Source organism: Scardinius erythrophthalmus (genome assembly GCF_964197995.2).
Source record: "Scardinius erythrophthalmus genome assembly, chromosome: 19".
Taxonomy (NCBI): Eukaryota; Metazoa; Chordata; class Actinopteri; order Cypriniformes; family Leuciscidae; genus Scardinius; species Scardinius erythrophthalmus.
Window position 1 is genome coordinate 32,692,561 of NC_138239.1, and position 21,326 is coordinate 32,713,886.

The window sequence follows — 21,326 nt, forward strand, 5'->3', positions numbered from 1 at the left end:
TATGAACAATTGTTTAGGGAAACCCCGTGTTTGTTCATGCTGGACCTTTTGCAAACATTGCGCATGGAAACTCCTCAATCTTGGCTGATAAAATTGCTCTGAAACTTGTTGGACCTCAGGGATTTGTGGGTAAGTTACACAGATGAAAGAACTTTGTTATTGTCATAATTTAAATCTATCTATGAAGAGTCAATATAATTTGGCAATTTTTCAAAACTAAAGTTTTGTCAATTAAAAAGACAGTTTGGTTTAAAAAACTTTTGTTGTATTCTTGCAGTCACAGAAGCAGGTTTTGGTGCAGATATTGGGATGGAGAAATTTTTCAACATCAAGTGTCGCTACTCTGGTCTCAAGCCTCATGTTGTGGTCTTGGTTGCCACAGTTCGAGCACTTAAGATGCATGGAGGTGGGCCAACGGTGAGTCTGAGAATAACCCCTTTACTGTGTCGTGGGAGAGAAATAAAAAATTTAAGTGAACATTGTTGGCATGATTTAGTTTCATGCTGTTTGAAATTTTGCCTCACCTCTTGTACATATAATTTTGTACAGGGAGTTATTAATGTGCATTGCTTGTATCTTTTCTATAGGTCACTGCAGGTGCGCCTCTTCCGAAAGAATATATTGAAGAGGTACTGTAAGATTTTTAATGTTTTTCTGCTAGTCTGGGAACTTGTAGATAAAGTAGTCTTTGAAATGTGTTCTGGTATTTCCAGTTTTTAAAGTGGGGATTTGAGTAGCTGGAAAAATAATCACTTTTATTAATGAGTTCAGTCAATAGTCTATACAGATGACAATACAGCCACTGCATCTCCAGAGTTAATTAGTTATTTGATTACATACAGTATGTAATTAAGTCTAGCCTTGTTTATTGAAAGTGCGAGCAAGTTACTGTATGTTCATCTTCGCTACAGTAGCAAACAACAGATCCATTGGTGGAGGAGCACCTTAACATACATATTGCAGTATTAATTTTGAATACAGATTTATGCTTTGTAAGGAATGCTCATTTAGGTGGTCAAACGGGCTGGAAAAACTTTTTTTTTTTCAGATTTATTTTATTTTAAAAATTAAAATTCTATTAATTTTACAGAAAGCGCAACAAATAAATATAAACAAAACAGCACTGTTTTTGTTGTTTTTTCGCAAAGAACAAACCTGGCTGTTAACAAAAGGGCATTTTTGTTTTTAATATTTTATATTTTTTGCCAAGTCATACCGAACACACGCCTACATGCTGACTCCTTCAGACTACAAATCAGTGTAGTCTGAAGGAGTCAGCATGTAGGCGTGTGTTCAGTATGACTTGTAAGTCTGGTAGTGTATGATGCCCAGTTTCTCTCTGTAACCAATTTTAAAGTTTGCAAGTGTTTGATGTGTAGCATTTTAAAATCTGTTCAGTGTATTCCAGCCTTAATGTGCAAATAATTCCATTTCTTTTACATGTAAATATATATTAAAATTTGAGGAGATTAATTCAATCCAGTCATTACACATTTGTTATTTTGTGTGACTTTAATCTCAAAGAATACTGTAGGTTAACTTCTCCGTCACAGAGATAGCTTGTATCTCATCAGTCCAGTATCAACCAATAAAGCCATGAACGTATGCTGACACACCTTCAAAAAAGAAACCTGGGACAAATTGAATCCAGTAATCAGACTTCATAGCTGCCAAAGGCACATGCCTGACTGTGACTTGTATAAATTGCTATTTTGTCTTCCAATAAAAAATAATTATTGCTAGTCTTCATTTGCTAGCCAAGCTTTAATTAATTTATGCTGAGAAGAAAAAGGATTTATGGTGAGGTTGTCCAAAACCCCACTGTATGTATGGTCTATTTGTATGAAAATGTATAACCTATTTGGATAGAATTTCCAAGGAAAGATGACTATGTTGTGATGTTCGCTACGAGTCAAAAATTTTACAACACCATTTAGTTATGGAAATTTAAGCCAGGTCAAGTCAAGTCATCTTCATTTATATAGCGCTTTTAACAATGTAGATTGTTTCAAAGCAGCTTTACAGAGATAAACGTATAATTTAAGTTATTAATGAGTTCAGTCAATAGTCTATACAGATGACAATACAGCCACTGCATCTCCAGAGTTAATTAGTTATTTGATTACATACAGTATGTAATTAAGTCTAGCCTTGTTTATTGAAAGTGCGAGCAAGTTACTGTATGTTCATCTTCGCTACAGTAGCAAACAACAGATCCACACTTAAGCAAGTCAAGTGTAAGTTTATATTGTATAAAGAATGCCACCAATGTTTTTTATTTACTTTATTAATAAACATAATTCCATTAATTATAATGCTTTAATTTTAACATTAAACTTAAAATATAAAAATTGGAAAAATTGAGGTGTTTTAAACCTTTTTGATCAATGGTGTATACCATCACCATATAATATAAAATTACTCATAGCATGATGTCAGATTTTGGTCAATGTATATACCAAATGTTTGATTTTATAGCTGTTTGTCTATGCATTTATCTGCTTAATGAAATTATTTTCCTCCAGTGTAGGCATTAATGAAAGGCCACATACACACTGTAAAATTTTGAGAGTGCCAGCCAGATTTAAATATGAGAGCGAATCACAGGAGTCACTCCAGAACATTGGATTATTGACATTAAAGGGATAGTTCACCCTTTATAAAATGAAATAAAATGAAAATTAAGTCATCATTTACTCTCATTTACATCATTTACCCTGGTGTAGGTTTAATGCTGTATACAGAATACTTTCTGTATGCTCTTATATTTCTTTTTATGGACCACAAAATGAGAATTTTTAAGAAATGTCCTGCTCATGCTTGTCCATATAATGGCAGTGAATAGTGACCAGCATCAAGCATTTTTAAAAAAAGATGCAAAAGTATCACAGAACAATCCCATGTAACAAAAACAAGACATGAAATACAATGCCTAGAAATCCCAAAAAAGCATCTGTGTCACCAGACTGGAAGTCCAAATGTCTGATGAAAGTCAGAATGACAGTTGACAGATATGAACGCGATGACTTCTTATGACAAACTCAGCGGATATATTCACCTCAGAGAATGTCACTTTTTGTTCAATCTAATTTCTAAAAAAAATTCCTGGGCGAGACAGAGTGGACTGCGGTGCTAATCGAGTCTCACGAATGTGCACGTCGTGTAGCCGTGCAGAGAAGACCAACGGCCAAGGTCAAGAATTTTGTTAAATAATACATTCAATTTCGATTTTAAATCAAATTTCACATCTTGCATGGGATCATTCTGTGATAATTGTGCGTCTTTTCTAAAAAGATTGATACGGCTCACTATTCACTGCCATTATATGGATGAGCGCGAGCAGGACAATTATTATTTTTATTTTTTATTTTTTTCTCCTTTTGTGGTCCATAAAAGAAAGAAGGGCATTCGGCATTAGAACAACACCAGGGTGAGTAAATGATGACTTAATTTTCATTTTAGGGTGAACTATCCCTTTAATTAATTGAAACAATTAATTGAAACATTAATTGAAACAGTGCCAGTTCATGCTCTTTAGTTGGGGAGACAGAAAGTGTCAACATTTGCAAAAGACTCGAGACTTGAGAGAATACCTCTGAGTCTGAAGCTGTGTCCCAAATTACGCACCATACACGTGTACTCAACTGTGAACTTTTTTTTTTTTTAAGTTTATTTTGTCTTTCAACATTGTAGTCTGATAGCCCCTCCCCCTCCGCTATGTAATTAAAGCTGTGACAGTTGAGTGCATGAAGTGTCCGACATTACACACTTCGTTTTTTCGGTTACATAAGTGCATCATCTGGGTATTTAAAGTGCACTTTTTCTTTTTAGAATTTTCAGTGTGAACGCACTACTCGCACTATTTATACTACAAAATGACTCAGAATAGTGCACAAGTACATGATTTGGGGCGCACCTTGAGTGTTTTTTTTTTTTATGTGCTCGTCATTTGCGTAATAAAACAAGCTGCATTGTGTAAGTGGCATCTTAGATGCTGAAGAATCTACATATAATTGAACTATACAAGATAAATCACTTAAACTGTTCTGAGTGAAACTTGATGTGGTTCTGATGAAAGTGGTTTGAACTCTTACAGAATCTGGCACTGCTGGAAGCCGGCTGTAGTAACATGAGGAAACAAGTGGAGAATGCTCAGCTATTTGGAGTTCCAGTAGTTGTAGCTGTCAATGCTTTCAAGTAAGACTGCATCTGCTGAATAAACCTATAGAGTATAGATATTCAAGATAAATATATGTGTCTTATGGTAGAGCATATATAGCGTCTATTGAAATTCCAAAAGCTTTGTGTATTGAGTAGTTGGTCAGAGTTCTATAATAGTTTACGATGGACAGAGATGATTGAAAAATATATGTAACCGAAAGAATGTGCTTTTTGCCCTAATAACACACATGACGCCTTGCATTTAAAAAAAAGCTAGTCTCAAGACACACTTTTCTAACTTGAACCACTTCTGAAGGAATAGCTAACCCAAAAATAGGTCTTCTGAAACAGTACAATATTTTGTGTAAAAACAAAACAAAACAAAAAACAGCACATTTAAAGTCTCTCATTTAAGTTCACTGAAAGTTTACCTTCAGTATGCCATTTACTGCTGCAATGGGATCATTGTGAACCAGATCTGTTTGATTCGTGATTGAATCATTCAGTTTACAAATTGTATGTGTAATGGATATTTCTTACGTCTCCTATGAATGTCAAGAAGAGCTGTCAAGATGGTCAGGATTTTTAAGATGCAATGGCCAAAGACATCAGATGGCACATGTACACAGACAACACACAATTAAAACATTGCACTTAGTACATATGATTGAAGGCCATACATGATTAATCTGACTAAATTACCATATCCTGTTAAAATTAAGCCAACAACAGGTTTGACTGTGACTATATTTATTTCTTCGAGTAAAGGTTCTTGATATTGAATGAAGTTAAACATCATTTAGGAATTATGGGTTTTATTTTCTGCACAGACAATGTAAATCAAACTGCTGTATAGCTAATATGCTTTTCAAACTAAATCTTGCTGTCTCATGTTTGCAGGACAGACACAAAGGCTGAACTGGATCTGATCTGTAAACTAGCCAAAGAGGCAGGAGCGTTTGATGCAGTGCATTGCTCTCATTGGGCTGATGGGGGCGCCGGTGCTGTAGATCTGGCTAGAGCAGTACAAAAAGCTGCAGATTTACCCAGCAGCTTCAAATTTCTTTATGACATTAAGGTAAAAAATAAGAATGTTAGTGTTGTAGCATTATTAATATTATTTTTTTATAAATAAAACAAATTTGCAAGGAGACATGTTTTACACAATATTAGAGGGTTTACTCTACTGCCATATTTTTCAAATTAACCCATTCACACACCATTTGCTTATTTATTTTTGCTGTTATCTTAGTTACCCATTGCAGACAAGATCAGAATCATTGCGCAGAAGATCTATGGTGCAGATGACATTGAACTTCTCCCAGATGCTCAGCAAAAGGTGGACCTGTATAGCAAACAGGTATGAATAGCAGATTGATTGTACCCTGTAAAGTAAAGAGAGTGGGATTTTGAACTTGGAATTTTTGTCTCTCATTAGAGAACCTTAAACATGAGATTACCATTATGTTTATACAGCTTTTTTTGTCTCCCTCAAGGGTTTTTCAAGTCTCCCCATATGCATGGCAAAAACTCATCTGTCTCTGTCACATGATGCTGAAAAGAAAGGCGTCCCCACTGGATTTGTTCTCCCCATTCGTGACATTCGTGCCAGTGTAGGGGCAGGCTTTCTCTACCCACTGGTTGGCACAGTAAGTAGCGTAATATGTACATTTTTAACATTATGCACCTAATTTTTTCAACCCCTCAGAGGATTTTCCTGATTGTTTAAATAACTGTTCGTTCATTCTTTTATTCAATCTGTTATTATGTAAAAACAGTAGTTTTAATTTGATTGGTACCATCTAAACTAAATGTTCATAATTTTATGCAGATGCCGACTATTCCTGGCCTTCCTACTCGACCATGTTTCTATGACATTGATCTTAACACTGAGAGTGGAGAGGTTATTGGACTTTTTTAAATGAGGCACTTTTATTAGGGTATGTAATAATCGCATCAAAATGCATCCATAAAACATCTTTTAAGTTGTAATTATAAATTTTCTTGTTTAACATTACAGTTTGTGGCAGTCTACATAGGGTTCCTTCCAATGGACTAAAGTCTTCCATCCTCTCAGATCAGAAGTTGTTGGTTGTTTATTTTACTAACAGAACAGATGTTGTCATAACGTTTGATATACTTATCAAACTTTTCCTAATGAACATTTATTTCTAATAAATATTTTTGCTGCTATACTGGAGCACAAAACTGTCCTTGGTATGGTCTGGTCCAAGTGTTTTTGTAAGTGGTTAAACATTTTTTTTTTTAATTATCATTTCTAAACATTATGAACACTTGTTATTTCGGTTAAGAACTATGTTCTTTCTACAAGGTTTCTGGCAACAATTTGAAACTTGTCAAGTGCCAAATGAGTGTAGGTAAGCTTCTGTATACTGAAAGATTGTCAGATTCTGTTTGAATGTTTACATTGTATGAATAAAAAATTCTAATAAATTGTGAACTGAGCCTCAAATGCAATCAGTCTCATCTGTGTCTGAAATGCCAGCTTTTGATTTGAGAATCTGAGAAGCAATAGAGTTCACAAAAAGTTACCAATAAGTTTGTATTTATTTTCATTGCTATGTAGGAGAAACACTTGAAATCTAATGTGTGATTTTTCTTTAGTACTTTTTGCTACTTGACTGAAATAAATGCTAAGATGCATTTGAAATTCATTGTTTAATTAGCTTCATCTAAAACAACTTTAAATAGCATAGCCAGTTAGCATGCAGTGATTATGAGCTCAATAATTACATACATACATCTTCTGCGTATCTGGGGCCTGGTCGCGGTGGCAGCAGTCTAAGCAGAGATGCCTAGACTTCCCTCTCCCTAGACACTTTCTCCAGCTCTTCCGGGGGAACAGCAAGGCGTTCCCAGGCCAGCCGGGAGTCATAATCCCTCCAGCATGTCCTAGGTCTTCCCAGGGGTCTCCTCCCGGTGGGACGTGCCCGGAACACCTCCCCAGGAAGGCGTCCAGGAGGCATCTGGAACAGATGCCTGAGCCACCTCAGCTGACCCCTCTCGATGTGGAGGAGCAGTGGCTCTACTCTGAGCTCCTCCTGAGTGACCGAGCTCCTCACCCTATCTCTAAGGGAGCACCCAGCCATCCGGGATCTTGTCTTTTTGGTCATGACCCACAGCTCATGACCATAGGTGAGAGTAGGAAAGTAGATTGAACGTAGATCGAGAGCTTTGCCTTGCAACTCAGCTCTTTCTTCACCACGACAGACTGGTACATCGACCGCATTACTGCAGAAGCTGTACCGATCCATCTGTCAATCTCCCGTTCCGTCCTTCCCTCACTCGTGAACAAGACCCCAAGATACTTGAACTCCTCCTCTTGAGGCAGGAACTTTTCCGACTGAGAACCATGGCATCGGATTTGGAGGTGCTGATTCTCATTCCAGCCGCTTTATATTCGGCTGCAAACCGTCCCAGTGCATGCTGAAGGGCCTGGTCTGATGGGGCCAACACGGCAACATAATCCGCAAAAAGCAGAGATGAAATCCTGACACCCTCCGGCCCCTGGCTGCGCCTAGAAATTCTGCCCATAAAAATTATGAAAGGAGGGGAGCTCAATAATTGAGAGACTAAATTACAAACATAATACTTACTCCATTTAGCTCAATAATTGAGAGACTAAATGGAATATGTATTATGTTTGTAATTATAATTTTTTTTTTTTGGAAAATTACATTTCCATTGTAAAAATCATTAGGTATTAACTTTGGGTCCGTTTACACGACACCGTTTTCAACTGAAAACAGAAATCTTTTAATGCATTCTGGCCATTTGTTTACATGACAACAGCGTTTTGGTGGCCTGAGAATGCAAACTTTGACATGGGTTAAAGTTTTTGAACGGGAATCATTATTAGAATGTTTTCATATGTACAGGGGAAAAAAACTTTGTCAATGAGGCCTTCGCAGGGGATAGTCAAGTTGACACGGTCTCTGCTGACACTTCAGGGATGTGTTGTGGTCGTGTCTAGGTGCAGGTTCATCATCTGATCTGGATATGTCCCGGATCCAGCTGACTACGGTAAACCTCGGAATAAACAGAGAGACTAATATTAGCATAGATGCCATTCTTCTTATGATGTAACGAGTACATCAGGTGTTAAGGGAAGTCTTCCCGGTTCCAGCTGACCTAGTTTATGCAGCCTAACAATAATTTAACTGATTTGAATTAGAGAAATTGATAATGTGTTGTGTATGCCAGGTTAAAGAGATGTGTTTTTAGTCTAGATTTAAACTGAGTGTGTCTGCTTCCTGGACAATGTTAGGAAGACTGTTCCAAAGTTTAGGTGCTAAATGGGAAAAGGATCTGCTGCCTGCAGTAGATTTTGATATTCTAGGTATTATCAACTGGACAGAATTTTGTGATCACAATATGCGAACATGGGAGAAACCAGGCTCAGTCGGGGGGCCAGTTCTCCTCTGGCCAATGAACGAATATTCAATTCAATTCAAATTTATTTGTATAGCGCTTTTCACAATACATATTGTTTCAAAGCAGCTTTACAGAAAGTGCATTTCAGAAATGTACATAGAGAAATACAGTTAGTTAATCACGTATTGATTTAGGGCATAAACATATCGCCAGCGTCGAGTCGTCTCTTCACAGGCGCCGAGTCGTCTCTGCACGGGTGTTGGAGAATCTGTAGTTTCCATGAGAGGCTGGATACAAACTGGAGCTGATGATCTGTATTTACCTCAGGACTAGCGTCCCGAGATAACAACAGAAAAGCATATGGGAAATAATTAGCGTAGCTGCTGTTCGCAATATTAATGCATTCAATCTGATTCAACTGTAGTATAAGAGGTAAGTATTATGTGAATGTTTGGCTAAAGGATGCGTCTTTAATCTAGTTTTAAACTGGGACAGCGAGTCTGAGCCTCGAACAATATCAGGAAGGCCATTCCAGAGTTTAGGAGCTAAATGTGAAAACGCCCTCCCTCCTTTAGTGGACTTAGATATCCTAGGAATGACCAGAAGCCTCGAATTTAGTGATTTTAAAGAGCACGATGGATTGTAGGGCGATAGAAGATCCGTTAAATACACGGGAGCTAAACCATTTAGGGCTTTATAAGTCAGTAGCAATACCTTGTAATTAATACGGAACTTTATAGGTAACCAATGTAGAGACGACAGAATTGGTGTTATATGATCGTATTTTCTTGATCTAGTAAGAACTCTAGCGGCGGCATTTTGGACTAACTGTAGCTTGTTTATTGAGGATGCAGGACAACCTGCTAATAAAGCATTACAGTAATCTAGTCTCGAGGTCATGAATGCATGAACTAACTTTTCTGCATCAGAAACAGATAGCATGTTACGTAGCTTAGCAATGTTTCTAAGGTGGAAAAAGGCTGTTCTTGTAACATATGAAATATGATTTTCAAAAGACAAGTTGCGGTCTAATATAACACCCAGGTCTTTTACTGTAGAGGATAAAGTAACAGGACACCCTTCTAAATTAAAGTTGTATTGTAAGAGATTTTGTGGGCAGTTTTTTGGACTAATAAGTAATACCTCCATTTTATCTGAATTTAATAGCAGAAAATTACATGTCATCCAGTATTTTATATCTTTAACACACTCTGTTAATTTAGATAATTTATTGTTTTCATCTGGTCGTGATGAAATATATAATTGAGTGTCATCAGCATAACAGTGGAAATTAATTCCATGTTTTCTTATAATATTACCAAGTGGCAGCATATATATTGAGAATAGCAGAGGGCCTAACACAGATCCTTGCGGTACACCGTAGTTTACTGACGTTATCTTCGATTTTTCCCCATTTACGCAGACAAAATGGTAACGGTCTGATAAGTACGATCTAAACCAGTTTAATGCCTGTCCCTGAACACCAGTGTAGTTTTGTAGTCGGTCTAAGAGTATTTTGTGATCTATAGTGTCGAACGCAGCACTAAGATCGGGTAAAACTAGTATTGAGATAAAGCCTTGGTCAGAAGCTAAAAGTAAATCATTTGTAATTTTAACGAGCGCAGTTTCTGTGCTATGATGCGGTCTGAATCCTGACTGAAACTTTTCATAGATATCATTTTCTTGCAAGAAAGAGCACAGTTGAGCAGACACCACTTTTTCTAGAATTTTAGACATAAATGGAAGATTTGAAATGGGTCTGTAATTTGCTAGATTATTATGATCTAATTGTGGTTTCTTAATGAGAGCTTTTATAACTGCCAACTTGAATATTCTTGGAACATGACCTAAGGATAAAGACGAGTTAATAATATTGAGAAGAGGCTCTTCCACTACAGGTAACACTTGTTTCAGTAGTTTAGTTGGTACTGGATCTAATAAACACGTTGTTGGTTTAGATGCAATAAGTTTATTTAGCTCTTCCTTTCCTATAGTTGCAAAATACTAATTGTTCTTGCGGGGTGATAATTGAGGCTGAATCATAAGACACCATTAAAGATTGTACATTTACAATTGTGTTTCTGATGCTTTCTATTTTCTCAGTGAAGAAATTCATAAAATCATTACTACTACACTGTAACGGAATATTTTGCTTCGGTAACATCTGTTTATTTGTTAGTCTAGCCACGATGTTAAATAAAAACCTAGGATTATTTTGGTTGTTTTCTATTAGTTTGCGTAGATGCTCAGCCCTGGCCGCTTTTAGGGCCTTTTTATAACGTGACATACTGTCTTTCCATGCGATTCTAAAGACCTCTAAGTTAGTTTGTTTCCATTTACGCTCTAAATTACGAGTTTCTCTCTTTAGAACATGCGTAGCACTGTTGTACCAAGGTGCTTTAGTTTTCTCTCTAACCTTTTTTAATCTAATTGGTGCAACGATGTCTAATGTGCCAGAGAAAATGGTGCTCATAGTGCTAGTCATTTCCTCTAGTTCATCTGTTTGTTTGGGTTCACTGAGCAGCTGAGATAGATCAGGTAAGCTATATGAGAAATTATCTATAGTTGTTGGAAGGATTGTTCTGCCTGGTCGATAACGTGGCGCAACATGACAAATTTCAGCGGTACGTAATATGCAAGTGACCATGTAATGGTCAGTGACTTCATCACTTTGCGGTATAATATCTATATCGGTTGGATTGGTTCCATATGATATAATTAAATCTAGCGTATGATTAAGACGATGAGTGGGACCAGTTACGTTTTGCTTGACCCCAAAGGAGTTTAATAAATCTGTAAACGCAGTCCCTAACGCATCATTTGAATTATCTACGTGTATGTTAAAATCTACACGAATAGTGTATGATTATGATGTCAGTCGCTAACATGGAAACAAATAAAAGTGAAGTACAAAAATATTATACATAATGGTAATTTTTAGTTATATTATAGTCTCTTTTATAAAAGGCACTGTTAAATAAATGGTGTTCTGTTAATAAAAGCAACCAAGAAAAAGGCTGAGAAAAAAATAGAAAAGATCTTATAGCCTACACTGTAAAATAATTTTTGCTGCATTAAATTAAGGCCGTATAGTCATTTCAACTGTTAAATCTTGAGTAATGATGAATTGCTTTGACTTGTGAAAGTGAAAACTGATAAACTTATGTTAATGTAAAAATATTTTGCCATGAGTTATTGATCACATTTTTCCCGAGTGTTGTTCATTGTAATGACATTGTGTTTTCCTCTTTTGTGCACTTTTATATAATACACCAACAACACTTGTATCTGTTCCCAAGAAAGTGGTGGCTGAAATATGTACAGTAAGTGGACATTTTCTAACTCTTCAAAGGAAAGAAAGTATAAGACTTTCTAATGTCCATTTGTTTCCATTGCACTGGACAGTGAATAAACCCTCTCAGATAACTGTCATATGTAGGAACAAGCCTACCTGCAAGTGCATAAATAACTTTACTTAATTTATACTTGTATGCTTTATGGCTGCAATATAAGTTGCAGGATTCCACATCTACAGAAAGGCCTACAGAAGAGTCTGCACAGACAGAGGAGACATAGACCTACAAGTGGGCAGTGTATAGCCAACTTTTCCTTTTTATTTGTTGCATGAGGCATGTGTCTAATATCTCTTGTTACAGGCACTTGACCACTGGCTTTTCTTTACAAAGAACAATTGAAATAAAACTCAAGGAACTAAGCATATTTGTCTTTTATTAAACATTTAATGAAAAGTGTTTTTTTTTTTTTTTTTTTTTTTTTTTTTTTTTTGGCAATGTTGTGTAATATGGCACATGCAACAATGTCACAGGCCCTGTCAGGTGTGCAACCCTCAGACTTTTCAGACACTGAAATCTTCCCTTTAGTTAGCCAAAGTTAATTTCATTGTGTGTCCTTGTCCTGGCAAGAGCTGCTTTGTAACTGGTTTGGGTCAGGGAATAGGGTCATAAAACACGTTAGTGAAGCCTGAGTGACATGTAATCGTCATGGTCATGATTGTATGATCTTCATAAAAAATTATGATAGCCTAAAAAAAAAAAAAATTCTTTACAACATTGGGTCTTAAGTGGCTTGGAAATGCCACAAAAAAAAAAAAACTAAAACTGTTTTTTAAACCTAAAAGTGACAAAAAACGACAATCTCACGAATCACGAGAAAAATATATATCTCAGAAAGTGCACTATCGCACTGCGCTGGACTTCCCGTATCAGCTCCGCTTATGAAGCCGGGATCTAATCCTGTTAACGTGAAATAAACCTGCTCCCGAGCAGGTTTAAGTTTGCGCACATGTTGCTATGACAGCAAGTCCGGGATGAGCGTTGAAGAACCAAACAATCCAAGATCATGCCAAATCGCCAACAATCAAATCCAGCTAAGTGAGTTAGCGACGTACGAAGAACGGGCCCCTGGTTGAAGGTATTTCAAATAAATACCTAGGGTTTTGTTTATTTTCTTCTAATAGGGTTGAAAAACCCGATCTAGCAGTTTTTAAGGCCTCTCTGTACGCAATTGTGCTCTCTTTCCATGAAATGCAAAATAACTTTAATTTCTTCCAGTTGCGCTCCATTTTTCTGGCTGCTCTCTTAAGGGCCTGAATGTGCTCATTGGACTATTTTCTCTTTAATCTTCTTTAAGCGCAAAGGAGAGTCAAAAGTTTCTGTCACAATATCGAGTTCTTCTAAGCTATCTGGGATGCTGAGGAGATGAAACTGATCAGGAATATTATTAATAAAGCAATCTTTAGTGGCAGAAGTGATAGGTCTAAACGGTGATTTGTAAAACGGAGTCGGTTTTGCAGCCTTGGCTAAATGAAGTATACACGAGACTAGATAATGATCTGAGATGTCATCACTCAGCTGCAGAATTTCAACGGCATCAACCTTGATTCCATGTGATAATATTAGATCTAGAGTATGATTATGACAATGAGTAGGTCCTGACACATGTTGTCTAACTCCAATAGAGTTCAGAATGTCTCTAAATGCCAATCCCAATGCATCTTTTTCGTTATCTACATGTATAATAAAATTACCAACAATTAGGACTTTATCTGCAGCCAGTACTAACTCTAATAGAAAATCAGCAAATTCTTTGATAAAGTCTGTATGGTGCCCTGGTGGCCTGTATACAGTAGCCAGCACAAATCTCAAACGTGATTTATCATTTACAAGTCAAGTTAAGTCAAGTGACCTTAATTTATATAGCGCTTTTAACAAATATGGATTGTTTCAAAGCAGCTTTACAACGTTAATAGGAAATTACCGTTTAGGTAATTGTTTAGGCTTTACAACAACTCTAGGATAAAGTTATTGTCCAGCTAAAGTATCGATGAAAGTAATGATAAGTATGGATGAAATTATTGGTATCGGACTCAGACTGGAAAAAGTGGTATTGGTGCATCCTTATGTAGAATATAACCGGACACAGAGCACACTATAGCAGCACCTAGCTATCCACCTAAACCGGCTTCATGCTATATGCCCATGGTCTATATTTTCCTCAGTAGTTGTCTTAAATTGAGGGCCAGCTGAATATGTTTATACCGTAGTGTTCATGCAATAGTATAACTCATCCTTTTTTAAGATTTTAATCAGGCAGTCACTTTCCTACAACTGGCACCCAGCCTGTGCTAATGACCAATAGTGATGATGAAAGTCAGTTGAGCCACGTGTCCCATGATGATTATAGAATGACCTGTTGCTTAATTCAACCAAGATGTTCTTTACTACTATAGTAATTAATGTTGATTAATATTGTGTGTGTGCAACTAATAGTAAGTTTTATTCCCTTTTCTGTATTTGTGCATTTTTTAGCCTCTAGCCTGTCTTAAGCTGTAGCATGTTATCGGCATGCAGCTATCTGCTTGCTAATCTTATATAGCTACTATTGAAATATATTTTTAGTACTGTTTATATTACAATCCTAAATGCTGAATGTTTGTTATTAGACTATTGACAGTTATAGAGTTTCTTATTTATTCCTTGGCGTTATATTTTTTTGCATACATATATTTTATTGTTTCTTTCATCTAAAACCACACCTACATGCCTTTAAAATACTCTACTTGCATCTATTAAGTTTGTGAAGACTTTTTTAATTATTATAAAGAGTGGTCTATGAGTGGTCTGTGCATATATATTTCCTCACCAATTGAACATAATTTTTTCGAATCGAACATTCTTTGGTGATTGCTAATAGGCCTAATATCTAAGTGCCTTTACATTGTCATTGAAATGCTACAATCTTTAACATGGTCCATTAAGCCGGATGATGCTAATTCTAAAGCAATAATAATGTCCACACAAAGTAAAGAGACTTGTGCAAGAGTTCATCCCTGTGGTAGAATTAGCACATAGCAAAGACCTGCACAAATTTTAATATTCTACAATATCATTGATCTGCATGCACTGACACCATTATATGAGAACTGAACTGAGCTGGATGATGACATCACTGTTTTCTCCAAAGCGGCAATATATAAATAAACTAACTAAATTAATAACTTTTTTACAACAAAAATGAACCATCACTGAACTTACTTAATCTGGACTATGATGCTATTTTCTTCTAAATCTGCTGTACAGCAGAAACAAACTTTGTTGCATTATATTCCTGTTATCAGTGTAAAGCTGCTTTTAAACTGTATTGCAAAAAGCACTATAAAAATAAAGGTGACTTGACATACTGCCAGAGCACAATGGAAAACAGTTCATTGGGGCTCCAGGAGGGTAAATCATTGTTAGTCTAAATCTCCAGGAATATTGGATGATCCATTCTTATTACCTGATCCCATCAGAAGATGTCTATGCCAAAACCATTTAACAGCAAGTCACAGAAAGTTAACCACCCGAAACCAGTTAACAGCAAGTCACAGAAAGTTAACTTGAAACTCTTCTATCAACTGATAGGTTGACAGAGGAAGCCAGGAAAAACAGAAAACAGGAGATAAAGTGATAGTTATAAAAAAGTAGCTGTGTTTATTGAATTATCTTTGTTTCAATGCCCTGACTTTGTCTGACCAGCACAAATACAACACTGTTATTTTACCAAACTGCTGATGACAACAACATTTCATTAAACCTTGAAATTGCGAAATTCCCTATTTTCTCTTATTCATAAAGACAGACATTCCATGAAACCCCACAATCATAAAATTAATCAATAGGAATCATTGCAAGAGCAAGGATCAAGCCTCTACCTCATCAAATTCACTGTCACACAATAAATAAAGTACAGCCAACAAGAGATCATAGAGATTCATGTTATGATCTCATTTAGACGACATGTTAGAATGTCAACAGAATTGACGAGATCTCAAAGAGCTTCAAAGGACGAATCCCCCCCACCCCTCCCAGATCAATTTCTCTATCGCCAGACTGATCATCAATCCATCCTATGAGTGAGCATGCTGACTATTACCAAAGACAGCCCTCTGAACATTATCATAGCCCTGAATCCAGACCACACAGACCATTTGTGCCTCATCACTCTTTGGCCTTTACCCTCTCTCGAAGATTGCGTTTGATTTCTTATATACTGAACAAAATTATAAACGCAACACTTTTGTTTTTGCCCCCATTTTTCATGAGCTGAACTCACAAATCTGTCTAAGTCGGTGTTAGTGAGCACTTCTCCTTTGCCAAGATAATCCATCCACCTCACAGGTGTGGCATATCAAGATGCTGATTAGACAGCATGAGTATTGCACAGGTGTGCCTTAGGCTGGCCACAATAAAGACCACTCTAAAATGTGCAGTTTTATCACACAGCACAATGCCACAGATGTCGCAAGTTTTGAGGGAGCATGCAATTGGCATGCTGACTGCAGGAATGTCCACCAGAGCTGTTGCCCATGTATTGAATGTTCATTTCTCTATTATAAGCCGTCTCCAAATTATTAGTACATCCAACCGGCCTCACAACCGCAGACCACGTGTAACCACACCAGCCCAGGACCTACACATCCAGCATTTTCACCTCCAAGATTGTCTGAGACCAGCCACCCAGACAGCTGCTGCAACAATCGGTTTACATAACCAAAGAATTTCTGCACAAACTGTCAGAAACCGTCTCATTTTGAGAGGTGTTCACTTCACGGATGAATCCCAGTTTTCACTGTACAGGGCAGATGGCAGACAGCGTGTATGGCGTCGTGTGGGTGAGCGATTTGCTGATGTCAAGGTTGTGGATCGAGTGGCCCATGGTGGAGGTGGGATTATGGTATGGGCAGACGTATGTTATGGACAACGGACACAGGTACATTTTATTGATGGCATTTTGAATGCACAGAGATACCGTGACGAGATCCTAAAGCCTATTGTTGTGCCATTCATCCACGACCATCACCTCATGTTGCAGCATGATAATGCACACCCCATGTTGCAAGGATCTGTACACAATTCCTGGAACCTGAAAACATCCCAGTTCTTGCATGGCCAGCATACTCACCGGACATGTCACCCATTGAGCATGTTTGGGATCCAGGTCCTGCCAATATCCAGCAACTTCGCACAGCCATTGAAGAGGAGTGAACCAACATTCCACAGGCCACAATCAACAACCTGATCAACTCTATTTGAAGGAGATGTGTTGCAATGCGTGACGCAAATGGTGGTCACACCAGATACTGACTGGTTTTCGGACCCCACCGGACCCCCACAATACAGTAAAACGGCACATTTTAGAGTGCCCTTTTATTGTGGCCAGCCTAAGGCACACCTGTGCAATAATCATGCTGTCTAATTAGCAATTTGATATGCCACACCTGTGAGGTGCATGGATTATCTCGGCAAAGGAGAAGTGCTCCCTAACACAGATTTGGACAGATTTATTAACAATATTTGAGATAAATAGGCCTTTTGTGTACATAAAAAAGTCTTAGATCTTTGAGTTCAGCTCATGAAAAATGGGGGCAAAAACAAAAGCGTTGCGTTTATATTTTTGTTCAGTGTATGTTGTAAATTAGAATTGGGCAATTCTGGCTCTTAAGATCCACTTTCCTGCAGAGTTTAGCTTCAACCCTTTTCAAACTCATTTGCCAGTAGCTGTCTAGTAGGGGTGTCGCAATATACCGGTGTTGACGATAATCGTGATATTCAAAGCATGAAATATCGACATTGTGTTAATTTGAGTGTGACAATATACCGGTATTGGCGATAACCACTATGTTTAAAATGAATAGGACTCATGATAACATGACACGTAAATACTCCAGCGCCAGTACCTGGTTGACCTCTCAGGTGGCAGTATTGCACCCGCGGACATCTATCAAATAAGAAGACGACGCAGCAGCGCTCGTCTGCGCCCGCGCAGCTAGAGTGAAAGTCCACACCCGAAAAAAGTAAGCTCGCCAGTATTAAGAACAGAGTTCTTCGACTTCAAAGAAAACAGCACCTTAAAGGTGGTCGCACACCGGACCACGTCTTTAAAATTCGAACACATTCTTTCTGAGTGTACACACACCGGCTGCGCCTGGTCGCACACTGGTCGCACGCAGTGCCACGTCTTTAAAATTCGAACACATTCTGTATGAGTGTATACACACCGGCGGCGCCCAGCAACGGCTGACCTTGTTCAAAATCCTGCCGCGACACAGAGCGCCATTTACATCGTTTTATATTAAATTTACATTATATTTGTCTCAAATCATCGTAAATGATTTCACCCTGTGCTGCAATATACATTTAATTTTACATTTATTTACAGAAATCAGCTGCTTGAATGAAAATTGCTGATGTTATCTGATTTTCAGGTCTCAATTCATTCAGTTAACGGATGCTCTGAGGCATAGGCGGAGCGTGTGTAAGGCCTTGAGACTAGCAATATACAATTCGAGTAAAATTTTCTCTCTCAAATGCAGCCTGCCTGCTACTACTAGTTGCTTTTATAAAGAAAAGCTGCCCATAATTGCTGGTCTAGGATCAGTTTCCTGCACTCCAAAACCAAATGATAAGCGCGGCTGGGCTGCCTCAGCTGTGGTCTGTGGAAAACGTATATTGCATGCCGTGCGCACGCACAGAGATAATTCATTTATGCAGGATTTTTTTTTTCAATAAACAATTTTTAAATAAATGAAAGCAATATAATTCATAAATTAAAATGTTTTTATTAAATTGTGATCACTTTAAATACAAATTCATTCATTTTAAAAATAGTTTATGACGCCCATATCCGGCACTCGCCTAAAAACGCGGGTTTATGTGCTTTAAAAAAAAAGTGATTTAGGCTATTAGGCTAATTTTGAGCTGGCAGCCAATTTAGCTGACATAATGGACATACGAACATTTTGCAAGACAAAGACTTCAAGCTGCAACGATCTAAACAACAGCCCTTACCCATCCAATTCAAGTGTGCAAATATCTGACAAAAACTTAGAAGAAAGCTCGTCTTCACAGATATCAACAGATACATTCGGTGAGTCTGGCTGCACCAGGCCTTGTGAACGGATCTTTGAGTGTGTTACCAATAAAAGCAGCACACCTGTGGATTTGGGCACAAAGGAAACTGGACCATCACAACCCTACTTGCCCGAATACCCAAAAACATTGTTCGGTAAGCAGAACCGGTCATTTTCGTCCGATTACTATAAGACATATTCATTCATTGAATACAGCAAAGAGGCAGACGCGATTTTCTGCTTCCCATGTAGATTGTTTCAGTGCAGTTCTAGTGGTGCATACAGAGATCCTGCTTTTATTGCAAATGGAGTATGTGACTGGAAGAATATATTAGCAAAGTTACAGAAACACGCAGACGGAGCACCATATCGTCAGTGCAGTGATCAGTGGCACTGCTTTGAGCAAACCAAAGCTACTGGTTCCATCGCTGCACAGTTAAGTGAATCTCACAGGACCACAGTGCAGAGCAATAGTGAATATGCAACATCCATTGTTGACATATTGCTCTATATAGGAAAACAAGGACTTGCACTGAGAGGGCACAACGAGAGAGAAACTTCTGCAAATCGTGGGAACTTTTTGGAGCTGTGTGACTGGTACGCCAGACATGACAACGCTCTCTGCGCTCGATTAAAGGCCCCGTTCAATCTAACGAGCCCTGACACACAAAATGAAATTTTAGAAATTGCTTCTTAGTGCAGCAGATTAATGGCATATTTCAAGAGAATCGTTCAAATTGGTATAAAAGCATGAAATTTGGCACAGATACTCTCTAAGGGTCACTTTTTGGGAAAAAGGCGTTGGCCACCCAAAAATTCAAAATGGCAGCCATTTTTTCAAGATGGCCGCTATTTCTGTCAAATTCTCATTATGTCAATTGTTCAAACAGTGATGTAGGCATAACATTTTGTGAAAATACTCTCTTCAGAATGTTTTTTTGGAAAACGGTGCTTGTCCCTCAAAAATTCAAGATGGCTACCATTTTTCAAGATGGCCGCCATTTCTCTTGAATCCTTACATATTTTTTTCAAATGGTGATGCTATCATGAAATTTGGTACAAATATTCTTCAAGGAACATTGTCATGGAAAAAGGTGTGTGCCGCTCAAATTCAAGATGGCGACCATTTTCAAGATGGCCACCATTTCTGTCAGAGCTCAATTTAATGTGTTAAGGAAGGTTTTGTTTAATAGAGTGAACGTCATTACACATTAATTGTTATTAATTGTTCTGTTTCTTTAATTCTTTTATCTATTTCATCCTCAATTATTTGTGCCACCGCATCAATCTCCTCCTCTTCCTTTTCTATTTGCTTTCCCTCATATTGTGTTTTTATTTTTTCTAATGCTGTCCGTGCCTGTTTATAGCAATCTAAGGGCAAGCTTTGCTTAGATGCTTTATTTTGAGTAATTTTTTGTCTTACATCTTGTTTTGTTTGTTTTTCTTTTTCTAACTCCACTTTTCCCTCCATTTTCATTTCTCCTAATACTTCTACTATCCCCTTAAGTATTGGAAATTGACCTTCTGGTATTACTTTTGAAGATGGTTTGGCAAAGATTTCCTCTTTTTTCTTTGTTTCTTTGTCTGTCTCTTTTATTATTTTCCTTGCTTGCTTTATGCTTTTCAATAAATCTTCTCCCTCTTGTTTGAACAATGCCAGCACTGCCTGTTCTTTTTCTCGTTTAGCTTCTCTATTTTTTCTTTTTAGGCTTTTATTCTTTATCTTATGATTTTTTATCAAAGTTTCCATTTCTTCGCATAATGTTACGTCAAATGTTCCTTCTTTTGGCCATTTTGTCATCATATCCTGAGTTCTCTTTTGCCATTTGATTGACATTTTATCAATTAATTCCTTACACAAAGGGTATTTTAACCCCAGCATTTCCACTGGAGAGGCCATAATTCTCCTCTAGTCAATTTATTTTAAGAAGCAAATTCCAAGTTCCAAATCTTTCTTTCAACGGAAACTCAATATACTATTTAATTTAATTTTCCTCTATCCTTTTCTTATAACTTGTATTTGAATGTTTTCTCATATACAAATTTTTCTCTATTTCTTTAATTCTTATTCAAATATCACCAATCATTGATAACAGCCACTTTTTTATTTAGATTATAGTATTTATCTATTTTCATCTATTACACTTTGCATAAACAGAACAACTAATTATTTAGCACCACTGATTTGGATATCTCATATACTTTATTATATTAATCTATTTTTGCAAAGCTAATTTTCTAACTTAATTTCTCTCACATTCACAGTCATTCAACATTCATTCATTCACAAAAGTCCTTTATTGAATGGGGACAATTTTTATTAATTCACTCTTGTTCCCGGGGCTTATTGATGTTTTAT

The 21,326-nt window shown here is 37.2% G+C and overlaps 1 protein-coding gene across 4 annotated transcripts in view; it reads left to right on the forward strand.

Moving 5' to 3' along the window:
* LOC308707468 (C-1-tetrahydrofolate synthase, cytoplasmic-like) overlaps window positions 1–6,637 on the forward strand; it is a 103,145-nt gene extending 96,508 nt beyond the window's left edge. For all 4 annotated transcript variants that reach the window (XM_081393995.1, XM_081393994.1, XM_081393996.1 and 1 more), the window contains 9 exons: window positions 18–129; window positions 278–417; window positions 588–629; window positions 4,097–4,197; window positions 5,062–5,239; window positions 5,414–5,521; window positions 5,658–5,810; window positions 5,993–6,101; window positions 6,182–6,637. In XM_081393995.1, coding sequence (XP_081250121.1) covers window positions 18–129; window positions 278–417; window positions 588–629; window positions 4,097–4,197; window positions 5,062–5,239; window positions 5,414–5,521; window positions 5,658–5,810; window positions 5,993–6,082 — 924 coding nt within the window. In that variant the 3' untranslated portion in view covers window positions 6,083–6,101; window positions 6,182–6,637. The remainder of the gene's footprint in view (window positions 1–17; window positions 130–277; window positions 418–587; window positions 630–4,096; window positions 4,198–5,061; window positions 5,240–5,413; window positions 5,522–5,657; window positions 5,811–5,992; window positions 6,102–6,181) is intronic.
* Window positions 6,638–21,326: the final 14,689 nt, after the last annotated feature.